The 15,928-nt window shown below is 30.5% G+C and overlaps 1 protein-coding gene across 1 annotated transcript in view; it reads left to right on the forward strand.

The window, feature by feature from the left end:
- The window catches only part of LOC111630647 (protein FAM135A-like), a 114,156-nt gene that overhangs the window by 54,493 nt on the left and 43,735 nt on the right, over window positions 1–15,928 (forward strand). The window contains 3 exon segments of the mRNA XM_023374784.1: window positions 3,351–3,580; window positions 7,032–7,210; window positions 10,624–12,328. Of these exon segments, the coding sequence (XP_023230552.1) occupies window positions 3,351–3,580; window positions 7,032–7,210; window positions 10,624–12,328 (2,114 nt within the window).

The raw sequence follows: 15,928 nt of genomic DNA on the forward strand, positions 1-15,928 counted from the left end.
GAAAGCAAAATTTCAGAAACGAAATGTAGGTTTTGCAAAATTCATGGGAGCTGCAGTTCTGTAATTTTTTATTCTGTACAGCAGTTCTGTACCGCGATTTTATTATATAATATAAATATAATATAAAACAAATATTGAATTTTTTTAATAAACATAATTTCACAAAATTGTGGAAATAAAATTGTAAAAATAATAATAAAAAGCAGAAATGAACACTTTCAGCAAGAGCCGCATTTGCCCATGTCATATATATATATATATATATTTAGTGGAGTAGCATGGGTGTCAGTCGCCCGGGGCAAAGAAAAATTTTGCCATTCCCTTATTTAGGTATCTCAATTTAAAAAACTAAAATTCAGTTTCGTCACAGAATAAGTAATGAAAAATTCCGTGCTAGTGTTGCCACCTTTTTAAAATTGCTGACCCAGACGGCAGGTGAGGTTTGTTCGAACAGAAGTTCCTGACGCATGCGTATGCCATTTTGCAATGCAAAGAATAATGTGCAGTGCATGCCAATTCTAAATCAGTTACAGTTAGCGACTAGGGAGACTTGGGTAGGAGTAACATAAGTAACCTAGATGACTTAGCGCTAATGGATATTGGAGGTGTATATGAATACGAATGGTTTGTACAAGCAAAAAAAAAAAAAATTGATAGGTTGTGCATTATATCCTGGACTGTCCAGATGGTAACACTATTCTGTGCTCATTTCAATCGGTCCGAATCGTATGTACAACGAAAATATGTAATGAAATGGTTCAAACTTTTATAAGATATTATTATTATTTATTGTGAAATTTTGCCACCCCCTAAAAACTTTCGCCCGGGGCGGGCCGCACTTGCTGCCCCCACCACGCTACACCACTGTATGTATCAGATGTCTGATATATTTTATATATATATATATATAAAATTATCTGATCGTATCTTAATGTAATTTGTATGTTTTACAAAAACTTTTAAACAAATATATATGTATATTTAAAAAAACAAATTTTTTATTTTTAAGCTTTTAAATTTATTATGAAGAAAATGTAAGAACTAAACTATTTTAATATTATTAGATAAAATTGTTATTTATTATAAAAAAAAAATGTTAGACATGCCTAATTTTGGAAAAACTGCTATTTATAAAGGATTTTAATTTTATAAAAATTTTCTAGTGTAATTTGTACAGTTGGCTGCTAATTTATTGTGCAAGCAGTCACATTTGCGGGTTTCAGACCCAGAATGGAGGCAGAAGGAGAGAACCAGAAGAAGTACACTCCAAAAGTTATTATTTTCCCATATATACCCAAAAATACCCATTTATGGATAGATAGTATTTACAAATTCTACAAGATACTGGTTACAAGTTTCCATCATTCAGAAGCTTAGCTCAATGGCTAAAAGTAAATTAGATGCTTAGCACAATTGCTGAAGGGATATATATATGTATCGATATACCCAACACGACCCTGATTGAGAGAGAGAGCTCACAGTAAGTTTGCAAGATGGTAAATACCTTAATCACTTGTTGGTCCTAGGAAGTGGTAATCCTAGATTTGGTGAATTGATGATCAGTTCAATGAAGACTCAGTGACTCTGGAAGAAGGAAAGTTCTTTTTCTCTTGCGAGGGCAGCGAGTAACAACGGCTGAAATCGGCGAACACACGCACACTTAAGAAAAAGGGTTGATGATGACTGCTCCAACTTGTTGTCACCCTCTCCCTTTTATTCGGTAGCTCCTCCTGGGTTTTTCCCATGACTTTGTTAGGAGGTTTAGTACATTGGGACCAATCGTCACATTTTCATTCATTGATTCCGGGTGACACATTCAATGTATCATCTTCAACAAGGAAATAAATCAAGGAAAATAGTTTAATTATCTTTGACGATTTTAGCAAAACAACTTTAACGAAAAACTAAATTGAACAAAAATTTTTTTCACCAAACTTGGCTCTCACACTTATAATAGAGCAGATTTTCATTTTCAGTATTATAAATGTCATGATAAGTATAATAATTGACAATGTTTTTAATTACTTTTTGTTTGGCTAGAATGAAATCTCTACATAATTATAGATATTGCAATTATTATTTGACAATTGTAATCTTATAATGCATTTATTTACTAAAATTTTGTCAAATTAACTATAATTTAAAATTTGTATATATAATTCTCTCTTTATTTAATATCTGTTATTTAACTTCTAGTTTTTCATTCCTAGCTATTAATTTTTTTTCTTCAAATAGAAAAATTGATAGCTAGGAATGAAAAACTAGAAGTTAAATAACAGATATTAAATAAAGAGAGAATTATATATACAAATTTTAAATTATAGTTAATTTGACAAAATTTTAGTAAATAAATGCATTATAAGATTACAATTGTCAAATAATAATTGCAATATCTATAATTATGTAGAGATTTCATTCTAGCCAAACAAAAAGTAATTAAAAACATTGTCAATTATTATACTTATCATGACATTTATAATACTGAAAATGAAAATCTGCTCTATTATAAGTGTGAGAGCCAAGTTTGGTGAAAAAAATTTTTGTTCAATTTAGTTTTTCGTTAAAGTTGTTTTGCTAAAATCGTCAAAGATAATTAAACTATTTTCCTTGATTTATTTCCTTGTTGAAGATGATACATTGAATGTGTCACCCGGAATCAATGAATGAAAATGTGACGATTGGTCCCAATGTACTAAACCTCCTAACAAAGTCATGGGAAAAACCCAGGAGGAGCTACCGAATAAAAGGGAGAGGGTGACAACAAGTTGGAGCAGTCATCATCAACCCTTTTTCTTAAGTGTGCGTGTGTTCGCCGATTTCAGCCGTTGTTACTCGCTGCCCTCGCAAGAGAAAAAGAACTTTCCTTCTTCCAGAGTCACTGAGTCTTCATTGAACTGATCATCAATTCACCAAATCTAGGATTACCACTTCCTAGGACCAACAAGTGATTAAGGTATTTACCATCTTGCAAACTTACTGTGAGCTCTCTCTCTCAATCAGGGTCGTGTTGNCTCCCCGGGGGGGAATTTCGAAAAATCCTTTCTTAGTGTGCGTTTTCATGACTTACCCTATCTGTGTACCAAATTTCAACTTTCAACTCCTAACTGTTTGGGCTCTGCGCTTATTATTATTATTATTATCATTATTATTATTATCAACTCGTCTCGATTATATATTAGATTATGTAGAGATTTCATTCTAGCTAAATAAATTAAAATAAGAAGGAAAGTGCCAATGATTAAAATTAAGTAAATAAAATGATTATTAAATAATGTTGAAAAATTAGAAATATTAGTATGTAAATGAATAATTATTTTAAATACTTGTTTAAATATTTTTCTTCTGTATAGGGAGCAAATACAGAAGAAGATTTCTTAATATTAGCAAATAGTGATATAGCATTGTTATGTGGTGCTCTTATTGTATTATGGCAAAAGTTTTTACAATTTGTTGTTGGACAAGAAAAAGTTCGTCATCATTTAGCTAGACAGCGTCATGTTCAAAGAGTGAAACGTTTTGCTGAAGCCTTCTTTATTATTGAAAGAACAAGGGAATCTGCTTTCACACCATGTGAAAATAGGTATACTAAATATTTATTAATTGATTTAAATATAAGAATATTGTAACACACAAAATACAAAATGGTAACTGGTGCTAATAAACTTGATAAATAACATCAATAGAAAAGAAAGTTAAAATGAGAACATTTTATATGAGAGTGACAAAAAGGGATACTGATAGAATAGTCTGTAGACTGTAAGAAAGGGGAAACATCAATGCTTTTAGTAGAGACTGCATTAAAGGAAAATGTGGAAATTAGATGGAAATGAAGAAAAACATTAGAAGAGATAAGACAGGATGAAAATATATCATTCTGAAAGATTATGGATAAGGAGAAGAAGTATGAATGCCATAGTTAATGTTAAAACTTATGTGGGAAAATTAGAATGGGTTTATTTCATGGGTTTGAAGTTAAAACATATAATGCTATAAGCTGTAAGCCCACTCTAACCATCTCCACAACATTGGATTGCACCTTGTGAAGCTTTAATATGAATAATTTTTAATGACTTAATATTTGCAACCACAATTCTATAAATAAAACAAAAATTAAGATTGCTGTTGTATTTTGAACTATCTGTTCTACGTAATATTATTTGAAACATCCATTTATTTGATGAATTTTGAATTCCAATGCTTGTCTGAAAACAATAAGATTTATTTATCAAAAATACTAGTATTTAATTATTTGGTATTTTGTGTGTTATAATTTATAAAAATTATATTAATTTCATCCTAAGTATTATAATCATATAAATTCTAAACTTTACAATTAAGATCAAAAGTATATAAATTCAATATAAACTACATATTGAACTGAAAGAAGAAACTTTGAAAAAAAAGTAGTTTTAATACTATTCAAAGTAATCTCCTTAACAAACCATATGTTTTTGCAGTTATTTAAAAAAGTTTTAAACTTATTTATATATTTTGTGTCTAATTTTTGAACATAGATATCTTCTGTAATGTCCTATTCTCAAATTGTTTTTTTTCAATATTTTTTTTGATTTTGAAAAACAAAAGCTAGCCTGTTAAAGATTAATTAGCAAAATGAAGAGTATGGTTTAGTTCTTTATCATTTCTGGAATTTGATTGTTGTAGTTTTCACATTTTTTATTTTCAGATTTAGGATGTATAATAAGCTATTACAAAATCTCAAACATACGAAGCAATAAACACCAACTGTACCAAAAAACTGGAACTGTACATGTAAATAAAAAATTACATATCAGTGCAAAATTTCCAGCAAAGAAATTCAATATTCTAATGTTTTCGGCTACTATTTCATCGACCCTCATCAGGAACTGTAGAATGGAAAAACCGTTCTATAAATAGAATGTCTTTATGTTCTAATGTTAAAAGTTTCAAATACATTGGAATAAAGGCTGTGACATATGTTATATGACATATATTATGAGTCTAGATAGTATTTCCATGCATTTTGTACATGAATGGCATCTGTGTTGATGCAGGCTCCATTCCTGTCTGCCCTGTAGATTGCTACAGCTTCTAATGTTCTAATGTTTTGCAGCTCTGGCATGTTATGCAAGCAATCCAGGGATTTCTCCATGTTGGGACCAAGCTACCCTAATACACAAGGTCTTCAACCGGCAAAACATTAGAAGCTGTAGAGAACTACAGGGTGGAGAGGAATGGAGCCTGCATCAACACGGATGCCATTCGTAAACCAAATGCATGGAAATACTATCTAGACTCATAATATACGTCATATAACATACGTCACAGCCTTTATTCTAATGTTTTGAAACTTTAACATTAGAATGCAAAGGCATTCTATTTATAGAACGGTTTTCTCCAGCGTTTTTTTTGTCATAGAATGCAATGGAATGGTGTTCCACCACCTTTTTTCGATATATTTTAAAAGTTTTAAGAGAATTTTTGAAAATTTTATGTTTGGTCCATGTTGAATCGCTCTGTTGAGCATAGATCGGCAACAAAATTATTAAGATGAGCCTGCTCCTGCTTGTGTGTTGAATCTTGTGTACGATGCATGCATACTGCAAACTTAGTTTATGGTGACTGTGACATATTGCTTGGTTCGTGTTTGGTCATGTCATGATTTGGCGGCAATGCAGGAATCGCAGTGCTAATTGTGACTGGTGACTGTCATTTCGACTGTTTTATATTTTAGCCTGGGATGCCCCTAGTGGGCATTCCACCACCTTTTTTTTTCCCCCGAAAAAAGCACTGGTTTTTTCATTCTATAGTTCCTGACATGGGCTGATTAAATAGTGGCTGAAAATGTTAGAATATTGAATTTCTTTGCTGGAAATTTTGCACTGAGGTGCAATTTCTTATATATGAAACAAACAACTGAGAACATTTGTTATTACAGTCGACCCCCCTATAAGATATAGATACGTTCCATTCTTTAGGAATCCGATTTCTTACGAGTCGTTCCAATCACAGCCCGACACGTGTCAAGTTTACGGACTACGGCTGATTGAAAGGTTTTCTTCCATAAAATTAATCGATTCTAGACTAATCCGACTCAACATTTCCAAAATACGTATATTTTTTTTGGAAATAATCCGTATAAACTACGCTATAAATAAAAAATTGTAGGATTACTTACCGAGTGTCACCATTCGACATTGCCATTGCTCAACATTGTTTTCGTCGCGGAACAGCTCAGCAAACCACAGCCGATTTCTAATAACTTATTTTTCTGCGAATAGTTCCTTGAACTTCGGAGACATCATTAATATAAATAATTTTAATCGCCGTTGAATAAGAAATGTTTCTTTCACAAGAAATGTATAAAATTACAGTACTGTATTAGACTTACGGTACCTAATTTACATACTGACAGACGATAGTTAGCGTAAAAATCTCCGTAGCGTGGCGCCACGCTAGACGGCGGAAATTATATATTTAATTATAACAAAGTTACAATAAGTTAATATATAATTATATGTACCTAATTTATATATAATTTATATAATACTGTCCAGACGATAGAAATCTCTCCGTAGCGTGGCGCTACGGACGGCGGGAAAGTAGTTCGGCTGCCCGATGACATTTGAGGTAATTATAGGGGGTTTTTACTGTTTTTTACGGATACCGGTCACAATTTTTTCGTAGTTTTATAGGAATCGTAATTATAGGGACCGTAATTATAGGGGGTCCGACTGTATATATTTTCTTTATTAATTTGTTAGCTTCAGTTGCAATTCTGTACAACTTGCAGTAAAATGCTCAATTATTATAAGTAGTGACAACAATGTGTATAATAACTTAGAAAATCTCAAAGTGCTCTGTTTTTAATTAAATATTACATCTTTTATCAGTGAGTTTGTATACAAAAGTAATTAGATTGATTGTTGCACATATGTTGAATTATATTTTTGCTTACTTTTATATGATGATAATTATGTAGTTCTGAACTTAAATATTTATTTAATTTAGTAAAAGTATAAAATATTTTATTATTATTATTTTTTTTATAGTACTGATTTTTATCAGCGAGTGACTGAAGCAGCTAGAAGATCTCAGTATTTAACTTTATTGCCACCTTTAGAAGTAGAATGTATTGATTTAGATGGTGATCATAATTCATTACCTATTATATATGAAGAACGATATGAAGAAATAACTAGGAGGACATCTAGGAACAGTCGGGGTTCACGTATGTCATTTCATATATTAAACTTTAACATTTTTGCTGAAAAACTGATTATTATAATTATAGATTTTAAAAGTGTTTATTACACATAATTGAAGTGAAAGTGAAGTTGACATCAAAATTTGGGAGATTTTACTCAAATATTTTTTTCCAGTAAAATATTTTTCACAGTCTGGAAGAAAATAATATAAACTGGTGCAAATTAAAAATGAAAACCCTGTTTTATCAAAGTCAGATGTAGTGTGAGCAGTTATATATTTTCTTCTTATTGATTTATGATTTTATAACTTGTAAATACTAGAGCTTTCTAAGCAAAAACTTCTTACTTGTTAGAAAAGTTTTTGCTTTGAGAAAAATAAACTTAATGCAAGTTATGGATGTTTTAATTTATTCTTTAGAACTGCCCATTTGGTGGCGTTTTGAAAAATTGCTTTATATTATTGTTGCATCAAAATTATACAGTCTTTCCAACAATAATAGGATATACAGTGATTGTCTAGAAACACTTTATTATTTTCATGTAACTGTAATGAAATTTTCTAGTATGTTCTATAGTAAGATATTAACAATTATTACACAAGTTTGGAGAAAAATGATTAATAAACAAAAGAACTAGATACTATTAGCAAAAAGAGAATGCTCAAAATTAGTAGAACATCTTGACTTATGATATTGTTAAACTAAAATTAGTAGCTGATTTTGTTACCATTTTTGGAAACAAGCTGAAAAATAAGATTAGGCATTGAATTAATCAAATATTGCAATTATTCTTGAGGAATATTTTCCCATGCCTCAATGAGAGCAGTCTTTAGTTCCAGTGATAGTCTTGTATTGCTTTTCACTGCTACATATTTGGAAAACCAAGTCACTCCAAAAATTTTCAGTTGGGTTTAAATCTGCACTGAGGGGTGGCCAGTCCAAAAGGATAACATTGATTTTGATACATGGAAGCTTGCATTATCCTGCATAAATTCAAAGTTCTCTCCAGCAATTTTTTACTCATAAGTTTGGAACTGCCTCCAGACAAGCTCCTGATTAGTTTGAGAGTTGTGTCAACCTTCAATAAATACTAGATCTGTCTTTCCATTCTATCCAATCTCCACCGAAGTCATGAGTATACTACCATCAGCTACTCTCTTTGAGTACTGCTTTTGATATAGTCTTTTGTCTGCCCAATAATAATAAAAATTATCAGGTCTGTTGAGATTCCACTTTTTCTCATCCAAGAAAATTACTTTTTACCATCCTTCCTCTCTTTCAAAGTTGTTTGTGTTTCTCCTTGAGCTAGTTGCCTGTCTTCATTCTGATGTAAGGCTAATATTTTTGGAATCTGTGGATGTGATAATTCCTAGGGAATAACAGTGTTTGAATTGGTTATATATCGATAAATCTATTAGATTGTTTTTTGAATTATATTTATTGTGAAAGATATATTTTTAAACTTTTTAAATGTAAAAGTGATAAAATAAGTAAATTATATTCTAAAATTTCAGCTTAGGGCTGGTTGCGTGAATTTTAACCTCAAGGTTAAAATGCATATTAATGTACAGAATTACTCTTGACAACATTTCAAAAATAATTGCATGAATGTAAACCTTTGGGGTAAATAACTAGCTAAGTTAATTAATTGGCTGATATTGGGCAGTTAAAATATATTCTGTATATTATTGGAGAAACAAAACGAAGTTCTAGAGTTCATAAGTTCTGATTCTAATATAGATGATCTTTATTTAGACCAGAGATAGGAAATCTTTTGTAATTGCAAGGTCAGATATCATTTCAGAAAGATCTTGTACTATTGCATGTTGTATAAGCATTGCACATTTAGCACACATGCACCAGAAATATACATAAATTATATTTAGATGGACACTTTTATTGAAGAAAAGAATAAAAAATTTACTTTTATAACTCAAGATGTATGTTGACAAAATTATATCAATTTATGTTATCAGGTTTCACTAGACCCACAAAAGGCTGCAAGTTTCCCTTCTATGATTTAGACTATTTTAATGAAGTTTTTCCTAATCCTAATAAAAATATTTTTTAAAAATCTAGATCCTATAACATAGTATAATGCTTGTAAATTTCAAGAGCAGTTTGGTTGTAAAAAGGCAATGGTTTTATGTTTATTGTTGGAGATAAATTAATTGTATTTTACATTTTATAGTACAGTAATAAATTATGCCAAATCTATTAATATACAATTTTCTTCAACCCTTTATTTTATCCTACACTTTTCTTATTTTTTGTTTGCTTATCATTTTGGTTACAGTTGCCTTATTTCATAGTTGCATTACCAAAAACTTTTCATCTGTAAACTATCTGCTGAGTTAAAGTGGCTCATGCACCAATGTAGCCTATTGTGAGATCTGGGATTTTAGTAACGAAATCCCGCTCTTTTATTAACTAAAATTTTAATTAATTCGCTTTCGTTTATGTAACGAACTAGAGAAAAAAAACGATCTTAGCCGGGAATGTGTAAACCTTCCTGTCATAACTATCAACATCTATTGTTCTCTGCAGAACTTGCAGCTCATCTTGCAGAAAAGTTTACAGTTAACATCCAACTTTCGTCACTTGTTTTAGGTCCCTGGAACACCTATAACCTTTAACTCATGAACATCCAATCATGTGGTGGAAATTCCCCACAAAAAGCTATAAAAGACAGTTCTTACCCCCTCTTGGGGGAGTCTCTTAATGAACGCTGGACCGACGACATCACGCCGATTCTCCAAACCCGCCGAATTCCAATCTACAATCGTCGAATCTGATCATCGCCAAAGTCGCGAACTTTTTATAATTGTGCTCAATTGGATTAAACCCACTTTCCTTTGGACATTTGAGTGCTTCTAGGGAATTACCCGTCACGGAACCTACAAAGAGGTATGAAAAGCGGGAAAACACTCTCTCTCGAGAAATTAGGCAGTGTAGAAACGCTATTTGTGTAGTCTTTTTGTCCATTTTGCTTATTTTAATAAATTGTTGTTATATTGGTTAAATATGGTAGACTCCTTTACTCAATCACGTCTTTCACCTTATCATCAACTCCAAATTCTCTCCCTTCACTCGCCTGACATTTGAGTCCCAACCAAAGGGACTGTTATCGTAAAACAAGCTATCCTGACAGTGAGCAGGTTTAACGACCTGCTGTTTGTACAGGGAGAGTCGACGGTTCCCGACCTCCCCTGTGGTTCACACTATTCTTTATATTTGTGGCAAGGTTAATAGTTACTCTGTAGTTTAAATTGTAACTCATGCAACCAGCCCTTAATATAATAGTAGAAAAATTACGAATGATGATTTTTTTTTGTTAAATATCATAATTAAAACTTTAAAGAGTATTTGAAATTAAAATATATTATTTTTAAATAATGTGAAATATGAAATGATCTAAATTGCATTTTGTTTTGTAGAATCAACAATTAGTTTATGTGATGTAAGTTTTCTCGTCGAAGAATCTCCTGATGAAGAAGCTGATTTAGAAAGAAGAAATTCTCAAGGATTAGATATACAAAAGACAAAACTTTCTGATAATCCAAAGTTGTCTACTAGTCCAACAGTTTTATCTTGGATTTCTGAGTCAGCTTCCATGAATACAAAATTTCAATCTGCATCTACCAGAAAAATATCATTAAAAGAAAAATTTTTAAATAATTTTAAAGTTGACTTTGATTCTGACAGTGAAGAATATAATGTTCCTACTGGTACATTGAGAACCAATCACAAATTAGCTATGTGTTCTAAAATAAAATTAAAATCCAGAACAGCTAATTTTCTTCGACAGTTAAAGAAACCTCATAGTAATTTTAATAATTCTGTAGTTTTGCTTGGTTTCAAAAAATTAGATTCTGCTCGTAATATTTCTGCTGTAATGACAAAATCTTCAAGATCAAAAATTCCTCTTGAAAATGGAATTAGGCATTCTCAGAGTACATTATCAATGGTAGGATCGTTAAGTAATGACAATGATAGATCTTTATCAAATAGTGAATCTCTACCTGATTTAACAACAAATTTTATACCTCCGCCACCGCCACCACCTCGAGCAAGATTTGCAAGTTCAGAATTAGATTGGCCATCTTCTGATTTTATACTCTCAGATGTTCCTCAAAGTCCAGCTTTTGATCCTCCTATTAGAAAAAATAGTAGGAGAAGACATTCTGTTTCACTTTTGCCTCGATTTAGAGGGACCAATAATAATTCCAGGACATTCTCTAAAGAAGATTCTTCAATTAGACACTATTCCCATACTTCTGATACTAGTTTAATTAAATCAGAAAGTTTAACTAAATTTCTTTGTGAAAATGAACAATATTCAAAAGATATTAGTGATGATGTTTTTAATTATAATAATGCAAAAAATTCTGATTCGGTTAATCACAGTTATCAAAATGGAAGTACAGAATTAGTTGACAAAGTTGATGAAAAATCTGAACAAATTATAGGAAAATGTGCTGTTAATGGTAAAGAATTAGAAAGAATAAGTAGTTCTGTAAAAAGTGAAGAACAAACTGATTTTCACATCTATGAAGAAATTTGTCCTCCGTCTCCTCCTGTTCAGTTCAGAGATCCTCCAAAAAATGAATCTCTATCAAAACAAGATAACAAGTATTCCATATTTAATATGTTATCAAATACAGATAGCATTGTATCAAATCCAACAACTTGTCTGTCAAGTTTATCTTGTGAAGGTACATTGTTTTTTCCTAAACCTCCAGCCCAATTTGCAGCTGACAGTACAAATGAAGAAGTTTCTCAAGACAAAGAAAAACCTACAGAGTGCACCAATAATTCTAATTCAAGAAATGAAAATGAGAAAGATGGCAGCCCGTGTCTTAAGACAAGTGATTCAAAACAATATTCATCTGATGATTTTACAAATAAGCAGACTAAAAAAATTGATGAAATATCATATTTTGAAACTAAATGTACAATATTAGAAATGTTAACAGATATATCAGATATTGAAGATCCATATTGGTCTTACCAATGGAATGATGCAACAGTGTTATTTTCTGATAACAATCAGTCACATTCAGGAAATAGCCCTTTAGGATTTTCTGAAGAAAATACTGTTAGTTTAAGACGTGCATCAGCCATTGGTGCTGATATGATCAGGTTAGTATTTTTATTGTATAATTAATTATGAACTAAATTTGTTTTTTAAGAAAAACATATTATTTTGGTAATGTTAAAATTTACTTTTAATTTATTATGGGATCATTTTATATCATTCAGTTTACTATTTACATAAGTGTAAACAAAATCAGACATGAAACAACATTAATGAATTTAAGAAAAGATGATTGTTTTTAATGGTGCACATTTTTCATCTGTTTTATTATTATTTTCCCATATTAAATTTTTTCAGATCATTATTGTAAATGCAATTGCTGGAATTTTGTATATAATTGACAAAAAATATTTTTACTTGGAAGTTTGTTTTTTAATAATTTTGAAACTAACTATCAATAAAGTAAAAGTTTACTTTTAAATATGACTTTTTGTATAAAAAAGTTTATATATTTATGTTTCTCAACATATCAACCTAAAACAGACTTATAATGTCAATTACTAGTACAGTTACTCCATTTATTTATAATAACTTGAATGTTTTGTCACTATATGCCAATTTCAGTTATGTATAAAATTACAGCCTCTTTGATATAAAAAAATTTCTTTTTATTAAATATATACACAGTGTATTCAAAAAGTTCCAGGACTGCTGTTGCTGCAGATATATAAGTGGCACCATCTCAGTGTCATTGCTAGAACTAATTAGTATGAACTTTCCCTTAATTTTCTGTTCAAATTTCATCAAATGGGACTCATTTGTAGTAAGCAGTGATGGTTTGAAATTTGTGTGCTTTCTTTCGTTCTCATGATTTTCAAGACAACAAAGAGCTGCAATCGAATTTTGTTTTAAATGTGGTAAACCCATCCACATAACATCAAACTGCTGAATAGCACAAATTAGAAGAGGACAGAAATGAAAGCAAGGACCACAAATTCAAAAGTGAAGATGATGATGATCTCATTTTTTGATTCATGAATTCCACTGTAAATTCATGCCTTCTGGCCAGATTGTGAATAGACCTTTCTATGTAAGAGTACTTTATTGCCTTTTGAGAAGAATTTGCAGGGTTAGACCAGAAATGTACAAATCAGAAGAATGGTTTCTCTTCTGTGACAATGCTTGGCACATTCTTCACTTATTGTTTCACAATTTCTCACTATAAAATCAATCACAATGATCAATTAACCCTCTTACTGAATTTGACTCAATCTGACATTTTTCTGTTTCCCAAATTGAAAACAGCCACTGAAAAGAGACTGTTTTGAAGATGTAAACATGTGAAGGATGAACATGATGTCTTTAACTTGATTTCACAGGAGGAGTATGCACACTTCTTCCAAAAGTTGTATGAATGTTTTCAAATATGTATTAAGAGAGAAGGGATATATGTTGAATAATAAACAATGACATTTTATTTATCTGAAAAATTGTATTATTAGTAGTTAGTTCTGGAACTTTTTGAGTGCACTGTGTATACAGCAAAAAAGTGGAAATTTAAGACAGAACTGCTGATGACCAAAATGAATTTATTCAGAAACATTTCTGATCTCTAATCAGGCAATTATCAGCTAATGTACAAAGTGAATACTTATGAATTAAAATTACAATATAACAAAATATAGAACTTTAAAAAATTCTGTATTATTCTACGAACATTATTTTTTTAAAAAAATGTTAATTTTGGAACGTCTCATTTTAAATACAAAATTTTGCAAAGCATTCATTAATATTTAATGACTAATAAACATCTACAAACAAAATCTTTTTTTATCAGTGTTAAACCTGATTAAAAAAAAAGGTTTTGTTTGTGGATGCTTATTACTCAATACATCTAAAATACCTGGAGATAACTTATAGATACAAATTCACTGAGTTCAGCGTTAATAAAGTTCCTTTAGTAATAACACAAGCACTTTCAATGAGTGTATAATCGTCGTCTTCAGGTGAAAAGAACAAATTTTAACAAGACAAACGTGCAGGATGTTCCAAAGGAACAGAATACTTAAATTCAAACAGGCGTCCGGAAATTCCATTAAGAACATGCAAATAATTTTTGATATGTTCGAATCTTTATATTTTACGATGCTAGCGGCGCATGCATGGAAATGCTACCGCGTTGGCGATACGATGTTAGGCGCGTTTTGTTTTTTAGGCACCGATATAAGGCAATCCACACCCGGGTAGATCGAGGGTGGGAACATTGCACGCTTCTGAAGTAGATGACGTCGAAAGTGCTTGTGTTAATACTAAAGGAACTTTATTAACGCTGAACTCAGTGAATTTGTATCCATAAGTTATACAAATATTGGCGTGAGTTTTTAAATTTATTTATACCTGGAGATTCTTGATATATACAGAGCTATTTCTATTTGCTATCAACAGCAGGGACAAGACTCCTATATCGCATGCCTGAAGAGCAGTATTTGAGCACATTTAGCAACTATGTAATGTAAACAGTTCTGGCTTAGTATATATATTATGTTCATATGTTATCATTATATATCAGCATTCCAGTTGTTTTGGAGTATATTTTATTCCGACTTTTTGTTATTTATAAACATTTAACCTTTTTATAGTGTTGTTTTATTTTGTTAACATTTTTATTTTATAATTTATTACTGCATTCCTGCACATGTGACATTTGTACACAACAAACGTTATTTAAATTCTGTTTTTGTTTGATTTGCATTCTACCAGTAGAACCTGAAGATGGCCTCTGTAAAGGTTGAAAATGTTTGTTCTTCAATAAATATTTTTATTCTTCTCACTGGATTTTAGGTTTGGAAGTGATGTAGAATAAATTAAGATCAAGGAAAGAATAATGAGAACCTTGATGAAAATGAAAACTGATTTAACATGTTGACTTCCATGTATTTACATGTGTGTTATACAGTAATTTAAACGGAGGTTTCGCATAATTTAAAACCCATAGAATAATATATTAAATATACTATGATTTAAAGAAACTTCTATGTATTACACCTATGTTATAAATGGTCTGTTCAGATATTTAAGTTTATATAGTGTTTTCATGGCACGGAATAATAATTAAATTTTGCATATTAAAAAAAATTACTGTGAAGCAAAGATAACAATAGCAATAAATTTCTTTTTTTATTGAATAATTACACAAATACAGATAAGCAATTAACCAAAAATACAATAACAATATCTGAAGAAATAGACATAGTTTGCCAGCCAATATGATTAAATTGAATCTCTTTTATTAACACCCATCCACAATAAAAGTCCAAGAATTTTTTTTATTTCAATAGAAACAGGTTTCCATTTAAGATATTTTGATTTTGGTTTCATTTGAATCTTACTAATATATTGATCTACATATCTGTTTGTTTCACAGATAATTATTTCAATTACTTCATTATCCAAAAATAATGAATAAATTTCTATTGGAGAGGCATTCAGAAATATCTTCATTATAAGACAAAAATGAATCATCAAATTCTGAATCATTTGACCCAAATAGGGATGTTGAGCAACTCCCAACATCCTTTTCATTTTATAATTTATTACAATTAGATTTCTTCATTATCAACAGTATCTATTTTACCATAACAAAAATGTCAAACTCAATTGAAAAAATTGCCAAATAAACAAAAATTAAATTTTATTTATATATT

Source organism: Centruroides sculpturatus, unplaced genomic scaffold (assembly GCF_000671375.1).
Source record: "Centruroides sculpturatus isolate CEXI.00-Female unplaced genomic scaffold, Cexi_2.0 scaffold626, whole genome shotgun sequence".
NCBI classification, from domain to species: Eukaryota; Metazoa; Arthropoda; class Arachnida; order Scorpiones; family Buthidae; genus Centruroides; species Centruroides sculpturatus.